The sequence below is a fragment of the Sorex araneus genome, chromosome 1 (genome assembly GCF_027595985.1).
Source record: "Sorex araneus isolate mSorAra2 chromosome 1, mSorAra2.pri, whole genome shotgun sequence".
Taxonomy (NCBI): domain Eukaryota; kingdom Metazoa; phylum Chordata; class Mammalia; order Eulipotyphla; family Soricidae; genus Sorex; species Sorex araneus.
Window position 1 is genome coordinate 228,809,959 of NC_073302.1, and position 23,736 is coordinate 228,833,694.

Sequence of the window (23,736 nt, forward strand, 5' to 3'; positions counted from 1 at the left end):
TTGACAATTCCATGCTAAGCACTGATTCTGCCTATAGTTCCTGCACCCACTTGCCAGGAAAACTTGGAATCAGCCCAAGGATTATCCTTTCTGAAGTTTTTCTTGGTTTCTCAGACAAGGTTGCTAAATGGCACTTTCACTGGATTCTTACTACACTTCACATAGCTATATCCTAAAATTAATCATCACAAAGATCACATACTCTGTGCATTTTATTCAATTGAGAGTAGATTTGTTGAGGTTTACAACCAGTAGCAGCAGGTCTGATCATGACAGACCCTCTGTTAATTTTTGCAAAATGAAAAATGTGCACAGCAAAAGAAATGAGGTCTAAATGACTGGGAGAAAAGATGGCGAATGGGACAGCATACTTGAACATCATATATCAAAGGGCTAATAGCCAAATAGATATGTATATCTCTCCCCATCCAAAAATGGGAAGAGATGGACACCTTCTCAAAGACAAATATGGCCAAAAGCTGTATGAAAAAGTGTTCATCATCACTGATTATCAGAAAGTGCAAATCAAGACACTGGTGTGAGATATCCCCTCACATCAGCAGAATGGTTCACATCAGTCTGCAAACAGCAAGTGCTGGCAGAGATGTGGAAAAGGAATCTCATTCATTGCTGGTGTAACTGGGGTATGGATCAGTCTGGAAAAATGGCAGGAGACTTCTCAAAAAGTTAAGCTTCCATGTGACTCTGTGACTCCACTCCTAGGTACCTACCCTAAAAATAGAGGAACTTTAATTTGAAAGGACACAGCACACCTATGTTTAATGTAGCATTATTTACAATAGTCAAAACCTAGAAATAATTGTCCAACAGATGAGTGAGTAAAGAATTGTGGATATATACACACAAAGGAATACTCTCATCTATGAGAAAAGATGAAATTTTGCAGTTTTCTGCACCCTGGATGGCTCTGGAGGGTATTATGTTTATGAAGTGACTCAGAAAAATACCAGATGATCTCGTTCACCTGAGGAACATAAAGAAATTTAGTAAGAGATGAGATGATTCCCTAAAGAAAACAAAACCTGAGATATGGTCAATAGAACTGTATTTGTTGTTTTGGAGCCACACTCTGTGGTCCTCCGAGCTAGCTAGCACTGTTCCTGATCCACCTGGACAGTGCCACCCTGTTGAGTAATCCCCTGGGGATTCCCCTAGAGGTAAGAGGGCTTCGGAGACACTGCTCCAGAAATAGGAAAGGACAACACCAAAAGGGGCACTGTCTCCCCATTTGTAATTGAATCATTTGTCCTTCTATAGTTGCAACAGTTCAGACTTGGCCTTGGGTTTTGGGGCACACTCAGTTCCACAGGGGCATTCTTATTCTCCATGCTTATATTGTACTTCTCTTTGCTTTTCTCCCCCTATCTGTTAATTGCATTGTTTCCCATTCTAGCCCTGTCCCCCACCCTTCATGGAGCAGTTTCTCTTTCCCAATATTAGCCCTGTTTGATTTCAATAGTCGTTGCTGGCTATCAGCCTGTGAACCTTTCTTCTATCCATCAGCCAGGGGAACAACTATTGGTCATGAACACACCAGGGGACATGTTGGACATGTTGAACACTGTAGGATAATGACACTGGAGGAGGTCGGGGGATCATAGGTGGTATCAGGGATCTAACCCGTCAGGTTTGCTGCTTGCAAGGTAAGCACCTAAATCCCTATACTATCTTTTTGACCCATTACTGACATTTCTGAACTTCAGTCTGTAACATGTAGTGAGTGTACTTCACAAGATTTTTTTAAAAAATAAGACTGCACATAAAATTCCTCATTACTATTTCATATCCATTTAACTCCGCCCATCATGCTCTCCTACACTTAAGGCACTGGTGATACAGATTCTACCTCAATAAAAGTGGGATGGAGAAAGAAAACCATTTCTCCTGAGCTGCCTCTTTTCCCTCAGATCCAAGGTTTAATTCCAGTATCTTTTCTTTCTGATATCTACGGACAGTAAACCTTGGACACTAAAATACAGACTAACAGGTCAGATGGGGAGGGGAATGAAAGGGTTGGGCCAAATGGGCTGACTGGAAATAACTCAGAATCATGTATGTTGGGTCTGAAACACACTGGTGCTAAGGGATGGAAGAGTATGCTCCAAAACCCTACCAAACAACAATTTGGTGGAATGTGTGAGAAGTCTGATTAGAGGTAACTAAGGTGGGTACTAAGGTGGTGGGGTGCCAGAACCTTATTAATAAGGAAAAAAAAAAGTGGACAGAAGAGCAACCATTATATATTCTCCCAATATAAGCATAGTGTACATTATCCCGGAAATCCAGTTCCTGACCTTGCCTTTACTGGAGGAAACATGGGCAGTGGACCAAAAGTCAGTAGAATCCTGGCTACCCACTCTGCCCAGTAGTTGGGCAGTGGTTTATTCAAATAATTTGATTTGATAGTATTTCTTTCATAGCACTTTCTTTGCCATTCTAGTACTAAATCATTGTGGAAAATTGAGGGGTGGGGGATTCCCTCAATACTGGAGTGATTTTTGACAACATCCTTCACTTTCTAAACCATAAACGCATCCCTGGGGGTGCTTTAGGTAAAATATGTACACACGTATGTGTGTGTATATATATATAAATATACATAATTTATATGTGTGTACACACTTGATTGGGCGAGGGGGAAAATAGCCCTTCTCCCATGTGCTAAACGATCCACAAAACATCTTGCATAAAGATGCCTCCAAAGTGGTTCTTCTAAAAAGTTTATGCACGTACACCCCAATTTTGGTAAGAACTCTAAGAAGAAAATGCTCTTTCGTACGTTTGTTTTCACGGAACAGGTCTTTTCACTGCTCTTTGGGCAATTATTCCTGAATGACAGATGGCTTTGCCTGCCACAAGCCCTTAAGGTTAACTCACACCGACGCAGAGCGGCGCAACCAGTAGTAGCTTTATTGCTGCTTCCAACCAACGCGTTCCTTTAAAATGACCCGCGCGACACGGGGAGCCCCGGCTCTCGGCGCAGAGAACCACACGCCCGTCAGCCCCGGCCGGCGACGCCTCGCGCTCTCGGGTGTCCGTGGGCCGGGCTAGGTCCACTTCCTGGAGACGTTGAGGTGGTCGAGCTGGTCCCGGATGAACCTGTGCGGGGGGAACTTGGCCATGTTGGCCGCCTTGATGGCCTCGAAGGCCGCGGCTCTGCGGGCCGCCGCGTGGCCGTGCTCCTGCTCGGCGCTCAGGTACGGCATGCCCAGCCAGTAGTGGTTCTCCGCCTCCGTCTCCAGGCGCCGGAGCATGTTCTCCTTCATCCGGGAGGTGACGAAGCGCGGCCGCCGGTGCTTCCCGATCCACTGGCGGCCCGGGATGCGGTTGCGGAGGAGGAGGGCCGTCAGGAACATGGCGCGCTGGCGAGGGATGCGAGTCGGACGGCCCGCGGCCTCGGCTCGCTCGGCGGCGATCGCAGGAGGACGCGAGCCCGCGAGGGAAGGGACGCAGACGGGTGGTCTCGAGAGAGGAAAAGCGCTCCAACGCCCGCCGGCTTACGAGCTCCGCGCCCTTCGACGCCGGAAGTGCAGCCGTCCCGCCCCTTCACGCGATACTTCAGCTCTCGCGCGACCAAGGACGCTTCCGGCGCGCGTAGATTCAAACCTGTGGCCTCTGTCGTCAGGCTGAGCCTCCGGCTCTGTACTTCACACTCATGGAGCTGATTCGAAGTTTCTGTGGGAAGCTGCGCGCCCTGGCCGTCACGCTGGACCTGGAGACGGCCCGGCTGCAGCGGGCTCTGGAGGGAGAGGACAGCGGTGAGCGACGCCGGCTGGCGTGGAGAGGGTGGCGGCGGCTGGGGCGCGCGCGCCCGCGCCGAGTTCGGTGGGGCGGCCGGGATGTTCGTGAGGGGAAGCGCGCGCCGAGGGCCGCGGCCGCCGGTTCCCGCCCCGCCGCGCGCCCGAGAGGGTCCCGGTGGCATCGTGAGGGATGTCGTGAGCGGCACGCCGGCGTTCGCGGGTCGAGGCTATCCCCTTGTGGCCCGGTTCTAGCTCTTACGACCAGTGTCACTCCCTTCGCAGTGAAAGTAGCAATTCCGTAGCGCGGTGGAAACAGCGGATCTATGGAGGGACCGCTGTGGAGGAGGGCAGCTGGGGCCAATCTTGGTTCCCCAGTGTCCACGCCTTGGTTTCTCCATCAGTCCGAAAGCGGCGTGAAGAAAACTAGGAGTCGTTGGAGACAGTCGCTTTTCTGTGCAGGGTGTCACAGCACCTGTTTCTCACCGGGACCCCAGCGCTGCTCCTTCCTACAACATCGCCGACCTCGCTTGGTATTGGAGGTGTTTCCGTTGGTTTAAGAGTGTGTCAGATGGTGGAATATGGGCACTGGTGAAGGGATGGTGTTTGAATATTGTATAACTGAGAACTTTGTAACTTTCCACATGGTGATAAAATAAAAAAATTTTAAAAATAAATAAATTAATTAAATAAATTAAAAAAGAGTGTGTCAGGGCCTGGAGCGCAGGACAGCGGGGAGGGCGTTTGCCTTGCTCGCGGCGGACCCCGGCTTCTGTCCTCTGCATCCCATTTGGTCCCCCGAGCAATGCCAGCAGTAATCCTTGGGCATTGTGGGGTGTGACCCAAAAGAAGAAAAACACTTTTTTAAGAGTAGGTCAAGGGGGCTGGAGCGGTAGCACAGCGGGGAGGGCGTTTGCCTTGCACGCGGCCAACCGGGTTCGATTCCCAGCATCCCATATGGACCCCGAGCACCGCCAGGGGTAATTGCTAAGTGCATGAGCCAGGAGTGATCCCTGTGCATCGCAGGGTGTGACTCAAAAAAAAAAAAAAAAAGTAGGTCAGATTTTGTGTCCGTTGTGATGCCTTTAAACTATTCCACGTGTGTAGCCGCAGACTTCCTTTGATTATATTGTGAGTAGTTTCTCAGCCTTTTTTTTCCCCACAGGTAGTGTTTGACAATACTGTGAATGGTAGATTTCATACACAGCATGAGCCCTCACCATACCCTCTTCCAGTGTCCACTTCCCTCCACCGCTGTTTCAGTGTCCCCTACCCTTTCCTTTCCACTTCCCTCCCTTGTGGTAAACCATCTAAAAACCATTCCTTGGAGGAACCTGCAGAAGGTAGTGGCGGCGGCGCACCTGTGAGTGGAGGCCGAGGCCGGGCGGGGCGGCGCCCACGGCCCTGTGTAATAAGTGGAGCTGCCGCGGGGCGCCTTGAGCCTGTGGCTCTTCGCTTCAGCTGCAGGGGGTTGCGGCCACGAAGCCGAGTCTCGTGCCCCCGCACCCTGTTCGTATTCACTTACTTATGCGCCACGGCTCCATCTTCTATGATGAGGACGCGGATTTGGCTCACGAGTTCTGTGAGGAGACAATCGTCACCAAGAATGGGCAGAAGCAGGCCAAGCAGAGGCAGGTGCATAAGAACTTGATTCCTCAGGGCATCTTGAAGTTGGATACACCCTGCATCCACGTGGATTTACCTGTGATCCTCTATGAAGTGTGAGAGGGAGGAGGGGGTGGCAGGAATAAGCTTCCCCTGTCCCAACAAGAAACCCCCAGGCTCAAGTGTGGCTTCCATTAGGAAGCCTAGGCCGGGGCTACAACCCTGAATAAACTCCACTGGCCCAGAACCTTGAGCTATGAGCGGGATGGTCCTGCAGTGTTGGTTGGTTGTGGGTTCCCATGCGGAAGAGGTGGCTGGCATGGGCCACTGGTGGAATTACCAGGTCACCTTCCCCAACAATCCCTGCAAGGAGCATGGTAGGGCTGATGAAAAATACCTGGTTCCTGGGCCCTTGCCTAGCCTGCTTTCTTCCAAATTTGCCTAGGGTCCAGCCTTGCTAGGGGCTGCAGCACTTTACAAGCAAGATCTGCCTTCTCCCAGCCCCTGACTGTGGGAGCTATATGCAAGTGGGAACTTCTTTCCCTTGCTTTCCTTTCCCCTTTGTCAGCATTTCAGCCGTTTGCTACCTTGATTCCTCCTGTGATGGACAGATGCTGGAGACAGTGCAGGCCTGATTTTGCTTGTCTGCCTGCCTGTTCCCGCCCCCAGATGGACAGACAGTTTATTGGCTGTAAAAGGAATCGAGACTATTGTGGAAGAGACTTTTCCTCCCACCCAGGGCAGGGCTGTGGATGCCCATGCCTGTGGAGCACTGCCCCAGCCCATCCACTCTGACCCACTTGCCTCAGGTCTTCACCTCCCCTCCCCTCCTACCCCTGTTAGCAGGAGACCATCTACCACCCTGTGAAAGAAAGCACCCTAGGATTGATGCCAGTAACACTGAGGAGCCCACCACTCCTCCCCCTACAGTCTCCCCACCCCTTCAGGATCAGTCAAGGAAAAGTTCTGCAGTCTCTGGGTAAGGACAGAAAGGAAAGAACAACCATAAAAGGATACTTCAAATGTGAAAGTTTGTAAGTAGTCTAGTCCATGATGTTGTTGGGGCAGAGTCTGATTTCTACATTAAAATGACTTTTAAATATATATATATATATATTTATTTATACACACATATATATAATTTCTTTATTGTGCAAGCTCTGTGCTTTAAGAGTGTGGAAAGTGACTTGGGGAGGGTGGCCCCCCCCACCTGGGAAGACTGTTGTGTTCTATGTTCAGTTTCGATAAAATGATTTTTAGACCCTGCAAAAAAAAATAAAAATTTAAAAAATAATAATAAAAACCTGTTATCAATTTCTCTTGCCTTTGGGCAATTTAATTCCCCCAACATGATTTTGTATCCCACATATGAGAGGGATTATTCTTTATCTGCCCCTTTCCTAACTTTATTAAGCATGATACTCCCCAGATCCATCCACGTGGCAACAAATTGAATAACTTAATCTTTCCTTAAAGCTGAATAGATTCCATTGTGTTTATGTACCATACCTTTTTTTTTAATTTTTATTTTTTATTAATTCACCATGAGATACAGTAACAAAGCACCATATCTTTTTTATCCACTCATCTGTTCTTGGACACTTGAATTGTTTCAAGGTTTTGGCTGCAAATGAACACAGGAGTGAAAGATGTATTCAAAATCTCTGTAGCGGGGCTGGAGCAATAGCACAGCGGGTAGGGTGTTTGCCTTGCACGCAGCCGACCCAGGTTCGATTCCCAGCATCCCATATGGTCCCCTGAGCACAGCCAGGGGTTAATTCCTGAGTGCAGACCCAGGAGTAACCCCTGCGCATCGCCGGGTGTGACCCAAAAAGCAAAAAAAAAAAAAAAAAAAAATCTCTGTAGCATGGCAGGAAGCACACTGGGAACAATGGTGGTGGAAAATGTGCACTGGTGGAAGGATGGGTGCTTGATCATTGTATGACTGAAACATCATAAAAGTTTATAACTATCTCATGGTGATCCAGTTAAAAAAAATACCTGTATAGAGTTTTTAGGCCCTTGGAGTAGGTGCCAAGAAATGGAATTGCCAGGTCATATGGAAACTGAATTCTTAGTTTCTGGAGGTGTTCATATTTCAAAATATGCTGATTCCATCAACAGTGAGGGTCCTTCCCCACCCCCCCCCCTCCAACCCCCTCATCCCACCCATACATACATCCACACCACCACTGGTGGTTTTTCTTCTTGTAATGTGTGCCATTAGTATGAGATGATACCTCATTGTTTTATTTTCATTTCCCTGGTGATTAGTGATGCAGGGCATTTTTTCCTGTGCCTTTTAGATATCTGTGTCTTTTTTTTTATTATTTTTTTGTATTGAATCACAGTGAGATACACAGTTGCAAAGTTGTTCATGATTGGATTTTAGTATTACAATGTTCCAAGACCCTTTCCTTCACCAGTGTACATTTCCCCACTAATGTCCCAATTTCCCTTGACACCCACCTTCCCCCCCACACCTGACTCTGGCAGGCACTTTCATTTCTCTCTCTCCCTCCCTTTCTCTATCCCTCTCTCCTTTTGAGCATTATGGTTTACAGATACTGAAAGGTTATCTTGTATATCCCTTTACTTACCTTCAGCACTCAACCTTTAGCACTCTTTTCCAGAGTGATCATTTCTAACTATTATTATCATACTGGTCCCTTCTCTATCCTATCTGCCCTTTGACACACATCCCCAAACACCCCCCTACACACACACGCACACACACACACACACACACGCACACTTGTGGCAAACTTTTAACCATTGACCAGTCCTGGCTTCTTTTTCATGTGCCTTTTGGCCATTTGAATTACTTCTTTGAGGAAGTTTCTGTTCATTCTTCTCCCTGTTTTTTGATGGGGTTGGAGGCTTTTCTTGTAAAGTTCTACCAATACCTTATATATCTTAACCCCTTTTAATCCTTTTCAGATGGGTTTAGGTAAATAATTTTCCCATTCTGTGGGCTGTCTTTGTATCTTGGTTCAGATTCTTTTGAGGTGCAGAAGCTTCTTGGTTTTTAATGTAGTCCCATTTGTTTGTCTTTCCTTCCACTTGCTTGGTCAGTGATGTTTCATCTTTGAAGATGCCTTTTGCTTCAATGGCATGGAGGGTTTTGCCTACATTTTCTTCCATATATCTAATGAACTCAGGTCTGATGTTGAAATCTTTAATCTGGATGCCCTTGATAGCTTTTTCTTGCCTAACTGCTATGGCAAGTACTTCCAATACTGTATTGAATAGGAGTGGTGGGAGTGGTCACCCTTATCTTGTGCCTGATCTTAGAGGGAAGGCTTTTAGGTTTCCTCATTGAAAATAATTCTCACTGTAGGCTTGTGGTAGATTGAGAAACAATTTTTCCCCAATGTGCCCAGACATGTGCTTCGGGTCTGGACAGATGTGGGGCAAAGGATGACGGGCACACAGAGAAACCACTCTGGGAGACAGCCAATGGCCGTTCACTTTATTGCCAAATACAGACATTTTATAGAGGGTCTTGGCTTAAGAGGATGGTCCAATCACATAAAATTTAGTGTTACTGACCTATCACTTTTCCATCTCCGCTTTGCCCCGGCCCAATCTCTATGAGGGCTAGATGCTGCAGTTAGGAATGACTTGCTAAGCATAGGTGATAATTCTTGGGGGGTTGGGTGAGACTCAGGGCCAAATACCTGGTGCTTGTAAATGCGCCCAGACACTCCCTTCTGGGTTGCTATGCAGGGACAGATCTGCTCTGGCGCCTGTTGCCATGCTCCACCATAGATAGCTTTGACTACTGAGGAACATTCCTTCAACTCCCATTTTATTGAGTGTCTTTATCATGAATGGGTGCTGGATCTTGTCAAATGCCTTCTCTGCAACTATTGATAGGATCATTGATTTTTATTTTTCTTTTATTGATATGATAAATTATGTTGATTGACTTGCGAATGTTAAACCATCCTTGCATCCCCAGGATGAATCCTGTTTGATCATGCTGTATAATCTTTTTGATGAGTCGCTGGATTTTATTTGCTAGTATTTTGTTGAGGATCTTTACATCTGTGTTCATCAAAGATATCGATCTGTAATTCTCTTTTTTTGTGGTATCTGCATGCTTTTGGTATGAGGATGATATTTGCTTCATAGAAACTGTTTGGAAGTATTTCTGTTTCTTCAGTTTTCTTCAGAAATTTGAGATGAATTGAGAGTAGGTTCTCATTAAAAGTTTAGGAGAATTCAGTAGTCAATCCATCTGTGGCAGGAATTTTGTTCTGGGGGGAGACTTTTGATTACCTTTTCAATTTCAATTTGATTACTGTTTCAATTTCTTCAATAGTGATAGGTCTGTTCAGGTATTCCATATCTATTTGGTTCAGCCTTGGGAGGTTATATGAATCCAGGACTTTTTTCCATTTCTTGAAGACTCTCTTGTTTCTCATGGCATAAAGATTCTCAAAGTAACCTCTGGTGATCCTTTAAGTTTCCATGATTTCTGTTGTTATGCACTGTCTTTCATTTCTAATTTGTTTTATTAGGGTTCTCTGTCTTTCTTTGTGAATCTTGCTAGTGGTTTATCAACATTTATTTTTTGCAAAGAACCAGTTTTAGTTTCATTGATATTTTGGATTGTTTTTTGGGATTCCAGGTCGTTAATTTCTGCTCTAAGTTTTATTATTTCCTTCCTCCTTCCTGATTTGGGCTCCTTTTGTAGGTCATTTTCCAAGATCTTAAGCTGTGAAGTCAACTTATTATGTGGGTCCTTTCTTCCTTCCTAATGTATTGTTGCAAAGCTATAAACTTTCCTTTTAACACTGCTTTTGCTCTGTCCCACAAGTTCTGGTAGCTCATGTCCTTACTCTTTTTTGTTTGCAGGAATCTTTTGATTTCCTCTTTGATTTCCTCTCTCACCCACTGGTTGTTGAGTAGCAAGCTGTTCAATTTCCAGGTGTTTGATTTGATTCTCTGTTTCTGTGAGTGATTAACTTCTATTTTCATTGTATGGTGGTCTGAAAAGATAGTTGTGGTGTCTGCTTCTCTTCTCTTAATTTTATGGAGGTACATTTTGTGGCCCAGTATGTGGTCTACCTTGGAGGATGTCTTGTGTACTGAAGAATATTCGGCTGTAGGGAAGTAAAAAGCCCTGTATATATCTACTAGCTCCCTCTCTCATTACATCCTTCAAAGCCAGTATTTCTTTGCTGAGTTTTACTCTAGTTGATCTTGAGTGTATTCACGGTTGTTTTAAGTATTCTGCTGGTTCCTCATTGGGTGCATGTATTTTTAGGAGTGTAATTTCTTCTGACGTATGTATCCCTTGATTATTAAAAAATGAATGACCTTTGCTGTCTCTTGTAGCCTTTTTCAGCCTGAAATCTATGTCTTGGGATACTAGTATGGCCACCCCAACCTTTTTTGAAGAACTTGTTTGCTTGAAGAATTGTTTTCCAGCCTTTGATTTTGAGTCTGTGTTTGCCCTTACTATTCATGTGTTTCTTGTAGTCGGCAGAATGTTGGATTCAGTTTTTTTAATCCATTTTTCCACCCAGTGTCTCGTAATTGGTGCATTTAGATCATTGATATAATTATTGTCGTTGGGTTTTGTGCCATCTGTTTTAGAGGATTGTTGTGTTTGTGGGGTGTCGCTGTTCTGGGGGTTACAGACCGACCCACAGTGACCTGAGAGTTCCCTGGTGTATTCAGGGTCTATCACCTCCCCCGTGGCCAGCCAACGGATGAATGAAGGAATGGGGCTACCAGGCTGGTTGATAATCAGTCTCTCAGCTTTAGTTATAGAGGAATCATGAATGATTGGGGGTAGCAATGACACATGGGTGTGGTTGAACATTATCATAAACAATGAACAGATGCAAAGCCTTTCCTTCAGGAGAAGTTCTAGGAGATCCACCCAAAGACAAAATCTCATTTAGGGGCTCAATACTCTAGATCCCTACTAGTAGATCCACCCAAGGGCTGAATTCTTTTTTTTTTTTTTTCCCAGTTACTCCTGGCTCTGCACTCAGGTACTGGCAGTGCTGGGGGGACCATATGGGATGCTGAGAATCAAACCTGGGTTGGTTGCGTGCAAGGCAAATGCCCTATCTGCTGTGCTATCACTTCAACCCCATGAATTCCATCTTAAGGCATATTGCTTTCTCCTTTCCTTAGTTTGTAATCCATTTAAGCAGTCATCTTAAATTTACTTCTTAATATTTCTGGACTGGAGCCATAGCACAGCGGGTAGGGCGTTTGCCTTGCACACAGCCAACTCAGATCCAATTTCTCCATCCCTCTCGGAGAGCCCAGCAAGCTACCGAGAGTATCCCACCCACACAGCAGAGCCTGGCAAGCTACCCTTGGGGTATTCTGTATGCCAAGAACAGTAACAAGTTTCACAATGGAGACGTTACTGGTGCCCGCTCGAGCAAATCGATGAACAAGGGGACGACAGTGCTACAGTGCAGTGCTAATAATATTTCTAGTCATTTTGTATGGACACAATAAGAGAGATATTAAACTTAAAGCGTGGCTCTTCCTGGGGACATCACAGACTATAGTCCTCAGGCCAGGTTAGTCTTTCCTAATCCTAACAGGGTCCTCATTCAGTCACTTCCTTTTGGGGTCATGTCAGTTTGTTCCATGACCATGCTCTTAACTTACTATACTTATGGTGCTTAGCTTGTCCCTTTTTGATGCCAGGGTAGCTTACAGCTTGCCCTGGGTCCATCCAAGTACTTCACCAAGACCTCCTTTTAGGGGTGTTTGGGGAAAAGGGCAACTGAGGCTTAAGCAAGTAAAAATGATGGATGCCCAGGTGTGTATTCAAAAATAAATACTCTCGCTGCCTGCGTTCGGTGGTCTCGTGCCGCTTCCCCTGCCCTGGGGTGGCCGTTGGCGATGGGCAGACGAAGGAGGGAACGAGGGCCAGGCTGGTTGGCATCAATTGCAGTTTATTCCAATCTCATCTCCATTCTCCTCTGATTCTCCTCCGTATCTTTCCCCTACATTCTACTTCATTCTCCTCCTCCTGATTCTCCCCTTGCCCACTCTTACAGCCCTAGTTAAATCCCAAATCATGAGGGGTTGGGGTAACAGTTACACATAGGTGTGGTCATACAATCAACAGAGATAAAATCCTTTCCTCAGGGAAAGCTTCTTCTAGGACAAACTCATTCAGCAGGACAACCCACCCAAGAGTGAAATTCCATCTGTGGGTATGTTTCTCCTTTCCTTAGTCCAACAAACATAAACATTCATAATATTAGTCATTTTGTATGGATACAGTAACAGATACTTTAAGCTTATAGAATAGCTCTCCTGGGGCCATCTCGCTATTAGATCTCAGACTACAGTGCTCAGGCCAGATTAGTCTTTCTTAACCCTGGCAGTGTCCTAATTCAGTTCTTACTTTTTGAATCATGACAGAATTTGTCCATGATCATACTCTTAACTTATAGTTAAGTATTGTGGTGCTTTGGCCTGGCCCATTTCTATGCCAGGGTCGCTCACAGCTTGCCCTGGGTTCATCCAGTCCCTCGTTAGGACCCTGCTTTTGAGGTGCGAGAAACTAAGGGCAACTGAGGCTTAAGTCAAGAAAGCAGATGTCCAGGAATGAATATTATTTGGAGTCAATTAACACCCAAGTTATAAAAACATAATATTAATTGCCTTCTTGGGTCTATACAAAAAGGACTTTATTCTGAAGTAACTTATGCAAAAGATATAAGGAAAGGAGAAAGGCAATATTTAACTCAGTACAAGTTCAGTGTCCTTAGAAGGATCTGACCTTACAAGTTAAAATAGTCTGATTAAGGAGAAAAGGTGATAGACCACATGGGTAAGCATAGCACAAAGAGGTTACAGATAAGCAAAGGAATGGGAGTGACTCAGGAGCAAGGTGATGGATGTAACCCGATAAACCTAAGCTCCCTGTAGCAAGGGAGAAAGGACAAACAAATGTTATACCCAGGAGTATATATTATTTGGAGTCAATTAGCTCTCATACTACAGGGGCATAGCATTAACTGTCTTCCTTTGTCTATACAAAAAGAATGTTGCTCTAAAATAAACTATGTAAAGGACATAAAGGAAGGGGAATAGCAATACTTCACTTACCTATACAAAATCCAGAACTCTCAGAAGATTTGGCTAACAGGTTACAGGGTTTATTTGGAAATATAAGTGATTAACAGAAGAAGAGCACAAAGGAGAGGTTAAAGATAAACACAGGATTGGGAGTGCCCAATGGACTTGGGCAGCACTGTGGTGGATGTGATTCAATAAACCTAAGGTCTTGCAGGGTGGGGGTAAGAGGGAGGACAAACCAGTGTTACTTAAAATGTTTAGAACTATAATCCAACACCAAATAATATAAAATAAATTTTTTATATGTCTGCGTGGGGGTGGGGTGGGAGGGACCCTGGGAATATTGTTGGAGGGAAGGGGACATTGGTCATGGAATTTGTGTTGGAATGCTGTATTCCTGAAATAATTATATACCATTTTGTAAATCACGGTGGCTCAATAAATATTCCTGGAAAACAAAAAGAATGTCATCAGAATTTTGATGAAGATTGCATTGAATCTGTACAGTGCTTTGGATAGGATGATCATAGGGGTGGGTTTTTTTTTTTCTGTGAGAGTGTGCTTCTCTAGAAGTACTCATGAGGCCCAGGGCCTGTCAGTCCTAGCAGTTTAATGTGAGGGTCTGAGCAGTGCAGAGTTTTGGCTTACCCACGTCACTCCACTGGTGCATATTGACTCCAGTCCCTCCAGAATTACACCCAATGATTCTCAGGGACTGAGCATGGAACCAGCATTTCATCCTGTTTGCACTGCAAAGCAAGTGCCTTCACCTTTTTACTGTCTCTCTGGCCCCTATTTTTAGAAGCTCTTTAGTGGAGTCTTTAGGTTTATCTATGTTTATTATCATGCCATCTGCAAATAGGGAATTAAAATTTCCCAATGTTTATTTATTTCCCTTAATTTAGTTTTCCTGACTGATTATCATGGAAAGGACTTCCAAACAATATTGACTAATAGTGGAGAAAATTTGCATCCTTGCCTTGAACCTAATCTCAGAGGGATAACTTAATTTTTCACTGTTGAGTATGATATTGGTTGTAGGTTTATTTTTATAAATGACTTATTATCTTGATTCCTTCTATTCTAGTTTGTTGAGGTTTTTTTTATCATGAACACTGAATCTTGTGAAAAACTTATTTGCATTTATTGAGACATAATTTTAATCTTGCTCATATAGCATACAAGTCTCACAATGGAGATGTTACTGGTGCCCGCTTGAGCAAATCAATGAGCAATGGGATAACAGTGACATATAGCATTATTACACATATTACATTAATTGTGCGTGTCGAACCATCTTGTGTCCCTAGAATGAATCCCACTTGATCATGATGTATATGATCCCTGTGTTTGTTTATTTGTTTGTTTATTAGAAGGTGGTTTGGGTTACTCCTGGCTCTGCACTAAGGAATTACTTCTGCCAGTGCTCAGGGACAATATGGAATACCAGGGATCTAGCCCAGATCGCTTGTGTGCAAGGCAAGCGCCTTACCCACTAAACTATCACTTCAGCCCCCTGATCCTTATGTTCATGTTTAACTTTTTGATGAACTGACAAATTTATTCCCAAAATGAGTATGCTATTGTACATTTCCAAGAGCTGTGAATATTTGTTGTCATTTCTCTACTTCTTCATCAATATTTATTATCTATTTTTATAACCATTACTCTGATCGATATGAAGTAGAATATCATATTGATTTGTATTTCCTTAATAAAAATGGTCAGCTTTTAAGAGATGGGAGGAAACTTCAAAGTACACATTTAGAAAAGAGAAATAAAATCTTTAGAAATCTGTTCTATGAAACTATTGATTAACAAGGTTTACAGTACATTGGTTAATTATACCTTCAGTAAACGATACCTAGTTGGCAACTCACATAACAACAAAATATTGGTCTACGTCATGCCATACACAAACATGCACTTCCTATGACTCGTAACTCTCAATTTAAAAGGTAAAACAATAATGTGAGTTCACAGAGTATGTATGGGCTCAAAGGGCGAGCAAGACTTTTACCCTAAATCCCAGACTAAGTTTCCTCAGGCCAGTTCATCTCATCCTTCCCTATAGGGGTCCTGTCTCTTAAGTCATAACGCTTGCATCAAGACCATACATTTATGCTTTCTAGACTGTCCCATTTTTTTTTCTTTTTCTTTTTGGGTCACACCTGGTGATGCACAGGGGTTACTCCTGGTTCTGCACTCAGGAATCACTCCTGGCGGTGCCCATACTCATATGGGATGCTGGGAATCGAACCCAGGTTGGCCGCATGCAAGGCAAATGCCCTATCCGCTGTGCTATTGCTCCAGCCCTAGACTGTCCCATTTTGATGCCACAGTAGCTTTGCCACTCGCCCCGGGTCCTTCCCAGTCACATGGTGAGACCACCCTTTTGGGGTGTTAGGAACTACAGCAACAAACCTGAGTCAAGTAATTATGACCAGTGCCCAGGAGTAGATATAGTTCAGAGTTATCAACTCCCGAATATTAGGAGCATAGTGTTAATGGCCTTTTTGTTTTTATTTTTATTTTTATTTTTTGGGTTTTTGGGTCACACCTGGTGATGCTCAGGGGTTACTTCTGGCTCTGCACTTAGGAATTACTCCTGGCTGTGCTCAGGGGACCATATGGGATGCTGGGAATTGAACCTGGGTTGGCTGCGTGCAAGGCAAACGCCTTACCCGCTATGCTATCGCTCCAGCCCCTTTTTGGCCTTTGTGCTTTTAACCAAAGAACATTGCTCTAAATGTTCTTTAAAAATGTAAAATGTAAAAAGGCTATAGGGGAAATAGAAAAGCAGGTACAAAGCACTTCAAATACAAAGCAGTACAAAGTTCAGAGTTACCAAAAGGTTTTGGCTTATAAGTAATCAAGACTGACTTGGGGGACTGTGATAATGAGAGGTAAAATACAAAGGAAAGGTTATAGATAAGCTTTAACTAAGTTAGGGTTGCTAGAAGAGCACTTATAGGCTTCTCTGAGTGGAGGAAAAGGGGCAATTCACTAATGAAGCCTAAAATAGGTTAATATCCAACAAATAAAGCTTTTAGAAGTATTCTCATTTGAAAGATTTTAAAATAGCAAAAATTGCTCAACATAAAAGAAAAATTTATAATATAGAATTAATTAAATTCCCTCTATCTCCTTTCCTCTGTTTTGCATTGTGATCTCTTCCTCTCCTTTCTCCTTTTCCTGTTCTGAGAGTCATTAGATCATATGTTAACTTTGAAAGTTCATCAATCTATAAACTTATGGTTTCTGTACTTTTCTGTAAGTATGTTATAGTCTGGTAAATATTTCAGAGAAAGTTCTAACACTTTGCAGCATTATAATGATAAATAAGTGTACTTTGTGATTTTAAGTAGCTATACTAAATTAATGTTTATTTTTTCTCTTTTTTTTAATTCATTTTGAAGATTCTGAAGATTATTCAATGAGAATTTTATATGATCTTTGTTCAGAAGCCCAGACTCTAAAGGTATCACCTCTATAATATTAATTTTTATATATTATAAAAAGTCCAGACAGTAAAAAGTTAGAGAAATTATAATGTACTATTTTTTCTTATGAAAGGATGATGTCAATATCCTTCTTGATAAAGCACGTTTGGAAAGTCAAGAAAGCATTGGTTTCATGAAAGCAACAAAACTACTGATGAAAAAAAATTCAATGGATATCATGAAAATAACCGAGTATTTCCAAAAGTATGGATATAATCTACGTACCAAGAAAAATTCAGGTGTGAATAAATTCCATTTTATATCTTGTTTTGTTTTGTTTGGGGGCCACACCCAGCAGTGCACAGGATAAATAGCTATAGCCTCTCTCATTCAACCCAGAGTTTGGATATATATCAACATGTTCCTCTTTTTTACAAATAAGTCACAGAACTCGTTCATATCTGGGAGGCCTGGGGCTGGTGACATCAATAATTCCTATTTTATAGTTTCAAATGATTTCTGGTATTCTGGATTCATTTAATAGTCCTTCATCTTCTGTAGCCTTAAGGGCTTTACAGAGAGATTTGGCTGTAAGTACTAGATTTGAAATCCATGTTTAGCAAAACCCAGAGGTTCATAAAAACACCCATAGTTGCCTCCAAGTAGTAGGTGCTCTGCTGCTGGAACTTGCCTTTGTTCTGGCAAAATAGAACAAACTTATCAATTTCTGATAGCTTAAGTGAAAGATAGATACATTAGGCTATTTATTTAGCTTTTTTCCTTAGGGATTTTGGAACCCCCTTCTGCCAGGAAATTTCATGTGCCAGTGGTGTTTTTGGTCTTCAGATGTATTTTTTGGGCCAGAGCAGTGGTGCTCAGCAGTGGACAGAGCATTTACCCCAGCACCTCATTTGGTCCCCCAAGCCCACCAGGAGTGGTTCCTGAGTGCAGAGCCAGTAGTAAGCCATGAGCACCTTTGGATGTGGTATCTGTCCCCCCTGCCCCCATTCCTCTGTGCTCAAAATATTGTTGTCAAATGCTTCTGGACTCATACTAGCTGTGAATACTTCATTCACCTGTTGGAGTAAATGCCCTTATGCAGTTGTGATTCTACTAAGTCTCTTTTTCCGACTTCCCTGAGGATGGTAGGGGTGTTTTTGAATCCTTGGGGCTATCAGACCAACAATATTACTGTTTTACATTAGTATCCAAGGCCTCCCTTTTGAAAGCAGTATTTCTTTGGGGTCAGATATAAGCTAGTGCTATAAAAAGCTCTCGATAGCACAGTTTTGTAAACTGACATAAATCCCCTGGTAAGGAATGTTTGTGAGTTGAGCCTTTCTTAATGGGTGGCCTTTGAATATTTTTAGTATAAACACTGAGACATCTCAAAACAGGCTTAGTATGTGAAATTCAGAACAAGAATCTAAACTTACTTTGCAATCTGCCAGTTACTGTGCAGATGTTGGTTACTGCTGTTACTGATCTGTGAGATTTCACTGAAAGTTTTTTGTTTTGGGGGCCCACACCCAAACTTACACCATGCACGACTTCTGACAGGGCTCGGGGGACTGTATGTGGTGCTGGGGATCAAATCTGGGTCAGCGCATGCAAAGCAAGCACCTTTCCCTCCTGTCCTAATTTCACTGAAGATCAGGAAAGATTAGTTTGTAAATATCATATGACTCTGGGGGGGGGGGGGACTCCAAACAATAATAGTGAGGTTTTTGTTTGAATGTAATCAAAGTAAAGAGAAAGTAAAGTGAAATTTATCAGCTACACAGGCGGGGTGGGGGTCTAGGGGGATGGGGGGGGGTTTACTGTGGTTCTTGGTGGTAGAATATGTGCACTGATGAAGGGATGGGTGTTTGAGCATTATGTAACTGAGACGTAAGCCTGAAAGTTTTGTAACTTTCCACATGGTGATTCAATTTAAAAAAAAAATATATATATATATATACATATATATATATGTTATATGACTTGTACAATATTTAAGAGTCTCAGGTGTTACTACATGTAACATTAGGACAGGCAAAGATAGCATGGCCCCAGGAGTATGGACATGTTTAGGAATTCCAATTTCTGATAAACATAAAAGATTAAGAGGGGCTGGAGCAATAGCACAACGGGTAGGGAGGGCGTTTGCCTTGCACGCGGCTGACCCGGGTTCTATTCCCAGCATCCCATATGGTCCCCTGAGCACCGCCAGGAATAATTCCGGAGTGCATGAGCTAGGAGTAACCCCTGTGCATTGCCGGGTGTGGCCCAAAAAGCAAAAAAAAAATTAAGAAATTCATAAATTATATATAATATTTGCTGTTAGGTTCTCAAAATCACTAATGATAATTTTCTCAGAGACCGTTTTTCCTTTGCAAAGAGGAAAAGAAGTTCTTGTCCAGTAAAGGGTTTGCTTTGACCCAATCCTTGAACAGATTCTTTTAAATGTAAAGAGTAGGACTTACGTTTATAGAGTTGCATGTCTCCAGTGGCTTGATAGAGAAATCTGCTGCTAAAAATCAGACATTCAGTGCCTTAGTCAGATTATTTATAAGCTGTAAAAATTGTGCTTAACAACAGTCTCCTACTCACTTAAGGGGAAGCAAACAAGAACTTTTCTAGAGATCACTGTATCACTGTCATCCTGTTGCTCATCGATTTGCTCGAGCAGGCACCAGTAACATCTCCGTTTTGAGACTTGTTACTGTTGTTGTCATATCGAATATAGCACGGATAGCTTTCCAGGCTCTTGCGTGCAAGCATTATACTCTCAGTAGCTTGCCGGGCTCTCTGAGAGGTTTCTACAGATAATATAGACATATTTACCATAGAACTTTCAACCTTTTTTAATGTAAATTTTTACATTACAAAGTTACTGACAATTGTGTTTTAGACATGCAATAATTCAACACCAATCCCTCCACCAGTGTCAACTTCCCTCCACCAAGTGTTCCCAGATTTCCGTCCCCATCCTAACCCTCACTTCACCTCTGCCTGTCAATTGACAGTCACATTGCAAAGTTTTGGTGATTGCCACTTAGATCTCATGTTTTCAGTTTTATTGACTGTGTTTTGGATACATGACTATACGACAAATCACTGGTATAACTGAAGTTCTGATGCCTATTCAACTGTTACTTCCTATTCTCTAACCCCCCCTTTGATTTCTTTCCTTCTCTGTCTCCTCTCTAAACACTGATATCAGGAGTGAGCTGTACATTCCCCTTTTAATATAATACATTTCCTCCTTCAGTATTCTATATCCCACAGATAAGTGAAATTATCCTGTGTTTGTCTTCTGGCTTACTTCACTCAACATGATATCTTCCAGTTCCTGCCATGTTGCAGCAAATTGCATGTTTTCATCATTCCTTGTAGCTGCATGGTATTCCATTTTTATATATACCACATCTTCATAGTCCACTCGTCTGTCATTAGACACCTAGGTTGGTTGCAGATCTTAGTTATTGTACTGAGTGCAACAGTGAATAATGGTATTCATATGGCCTTTGGGGATTGTTTTATGTCCTGGGAATAGAGGCCCAAAAGTGAGATTGCTGGGTCATATGGCAGTTCAATTCTAAGTTTACTGAGAACTCTCCATACTCTTTTTTCCATGGGGTTGTACCAGACAACATTCCCACCAGAATGGGATGAGGGTTCTTTTCTACCACATCCCCACCATAGATAGTTCCTACTATTTTTGATATGTGCCATTCTCACTGTGTGAGATGGTATCTCATTGTCATCTTGATTTGGATTTCTCTGGTGATGAGTGATGCTGAGCATTTTTTGATGTGCCTGCTGGCCATCCAACCCTTCCTCTGAGAAGTGTGTTTATTTCCTCTGCCATGTTTATTTCATCTCCCCATTTGTTAATAGGGTTTTTTAATTTTTGTTGTTGCTGCTGTTAATCTTTGAGTATTTTATATATCCTGGACATCAAACCTTTATCCGATGTGTTGAGCGCAAATATTTTTTTCTCATTCAGTTAGCTGTCTTTTAGTTTTAACCTGTGTCTTTTTTGCCACTCAGAAGCTTTTTAACTTTATGTAGTCCCATTTGTTTATTTTTTATTTTGTTGCCTTTGCCAGTGATATCAGATCAGGCACCGTTGAGGTTCAAATCTTGAAGCACTCTGCCAGTATTTTCCTCGGTGTACTTTATAATTTATGGTTGGATCTCAAAGTCTTTGATCCACTTTTAATTGACTTATGTGTGAGGCTTAAGATGTGAATTTAGCCTTAGTTTCTTACATGTAGCTATCCAATTTTCCCAGCACCATTTTCAACCCTTTATTTTTATGTGATTTGAGCTTAAAGATTTTCTTTCTAAATAGCCTGTAGTATGCACATTATAAAACAGGACATGTTGAAAACAAATCTGTTATTTCTTTTTTAGAAATTAAGAAAACTTTATTTGGTGGGCCAGCGAGATAGTACTGTGGGTAAGACAGTTGCCTTGCATAGCCAACCCAGGTTTGACCCTTGGTGTTCCATATGGTCCCCTAAGCACCGCCAGGAGTGATCCTTGAATGCAGAACCAGCAGTAACCCCTGAGCATTGCCAGGTGTGCCACTCCCCCCACCCCATGAAAAAACAACAGAGTATTTTAAGAATTCTTTTGTGTTTTAGGTTTGGTGCTGAGGAGGCCCTCTTCCCTGAGATGCAGGCCAATGATTCAGTGCTAAAGCCTGAGGATGCACCATTGGGTGGGCCCTGTGATGCAGAGGCTTCAGGGCCATACCCAGCCATGCTTAGGGCCTCCATATCTGTAGTTGGCCATGTTCAGGGCACCATGTAATGCCAGGGATTGGTTGCATGCAAGGCTTGCATCTTTACCCTGAGCTATTTCTCTGATCCTTTTATATTTTTATTTAATATGTTTTGATTTGGTGGCTATACCTAGCAGTTACCAGGGGCTGCTTCCAGGTGACCGTGCAGTGCAGGGGCTCAAATTCCAGCCTCCCACATGTGAAGCATATTATAAACCCAGTAAACTGTCTTCCCCATCTGCTGTGTGTTTTCAAAGCAGCAAAATTATGAGCTGACAGAACAATTGAAAGGGAAAACCTATATAATAATAATTTTAAAAAACCAAGCTATGCCTGTTAGAAAAAATACGGTCATGAAGTTTGCATATAAGTGGATCAGCATGGAAAGTATCATGCTAAGTGAAATGAGTCAGAAAGAGAGAGACAGACATAGAAAGATTGCACTCATCTGTGGAATATAGAATAATAGACTAGGAGTCTAACACCCAAGAATAGTAGAAATAAGTACTAGGAGGTTGACTCTATGGCTTGGAGGCTGGTCTCTCATTCTGGGCAACTCAGAGAAGGAAACACCAAGTAAAATGTGGTCGGAGGTCATGCGGGGGAGGAGTGACACGTGCCTAATGTAGACTAGAGACTGAACACAATGGCCGCTCAACACCTTTATTGCAAACCACAACACCTAATCAGAGAGAGAGAACGAAAGGGAATACCCTGCCATAGTGGCAGTTTGGGGTGGGGGGAGACGGGACTGGGAAGTGTGGGAGGGATGCTGGGTTTACTGGTGGTGGAGAATGGGCACTGGTGAAGGGAAAGGTTCTCGAACTTTGTATAGTGGAAACATGAGCACAAAAATGTATAAATCTGTAACTGTACCCTCACGGTGATTCACTAATTAAAAATTAAAAAAATTTAAAAAAATATCAAGCTAAGCCTCCAATTTTAACTTAAAACACTTTGATACACTTCCCGAGAGAAAATTGCAATGGCCTTTAGATGTACCTTAAACACTTGGAGAAAAAATCCTTATCCTGCAAATTTCTTATCTACTAATAAAGAGGTCAAAATAATCATGTGCATTATATTCTACGAACAGCCAAAGATTCCCAGATACAGGAAAAGCCTTTGACATGGTAAACAAAGAAGTTAGGCGAACAGTGCCAAATGTGGCAAGGCATCTCCAGCCACGGCTGGCTACAATTTCCCAAGTCCAACAGTTGACTAGCCTGTTCGATGGGGCAGAGCTATAGTATAGTAGCTGATAGAACACTTGCCTTGCACACGTCTGGTCCAAGTTCAATCCCTGGCATCCCATATGGTCCCTGGGCCCACCAAGAGTGATCCTGGAGTGCAGAGCCAGGAGTGAATAACCCCGAGCATTGCTGGTTATGGACCAAAAACAAACAAACAAAAAAGAACTAAAAGTTTTTTAATTGAATTGTCATTACATTACAAAGCTATTAATGGTTGGGTTTCAGTCTATACAATGTTCCAACACCCATCCCTCCATCAGTGTACATATTCCCAGCACAGTGTCCCCAGTTTCCCTCCCTTTACCCCCAATTCACCCAAAAAAACCTTTTTTTTTTTTAATTTTAAAACAAACTAGCCTGTTTGAGAAAATGCTTTGCATTTCCTAATTTCCATTAATTTCCATTTTACAGAACCTTTATTTTGGTTGTTGTTTTTGGGCCACATCCATGCTCAGGGGTTACTCCTAGCTCTGCACTCAAGGAGCACTTCTGGCAGAGCTCAGAGAATCATCTGGGATGCCAGGGTTCCGCCCAGGTCAGCTACGTGTGTTGCAAGCGCCTTACTCATTATACAATTTCTCTGGCTCCAAATTTTCACCTCTAAACTTTTTTTTTTTTTTTTGCTTTTTTTTGCTCACACCCAGCGATGCACAGTGGTTATTCCTGGCTCATGCACTCAGGAATTACCCCTGGCAGTGCTCAGGGGACCATATGGGATGCTGGGATTCGAACTCATGTTGGCTGCGTACAAGGCAAACACCCTCCCCGCTGTGCCATCGCTCCAGCCCCATCACCTCTAAACTTCTAATCTTAGTTCCCTAACTTTGAAA

General features: G+C 43.0%; 2 protein-coding genes across 2 annotated transcripts in view; one reads left to right on the plus strand and one right to left on the minus strand.

Moving 5' to 3' along the window:
- Nucleotides 1-2,911: 2,911 nt before the first annotated feature.
- MRPL57 (mitochondrial ribosomal protein L57) lies at nt 2,912-3,548 on the minus strand. The gene has a single exon (XM_004604499.2). The coding sequence runs from the start codon at nt 3,375-3,377 to the stop codon at nt 3,069-3,071; it is 309 nt and encodes a 102-aa protein (XP_004604556.1). The 5' UTR covers nt 3,378-3,548; the 3' UTR covers nt 2,912-3,068.
- Nucleotides 3,549-3,665: 117 nt separating this feature from the next.
- Nucleotides 3,666-23,736, plus strand: part of SKA3 (spindle and kinetochore associated complex subunit 3) — a 40,529-nt gene continuing 20,458 nt past the window's right edge. Inside the window, exons 1-3 of the mRNA XM_055130329.1 lie at nt 3,666-3,779; nt 16,856-16,917; nt 17,013-17,178. Of these exons, the coding sequence (XP_054986304.1) occupies nt 3,677-3,779; nt 16,856-16,917; nt 17,013-17,178 (331 nt within the window). The 5' untranslated portion in view covers nt 3,666-3,676. The remainder of the gene's footprint in view (nt 3,780-16,855; nt 16,918-17,012; nt 17,179-23,736) is intronic.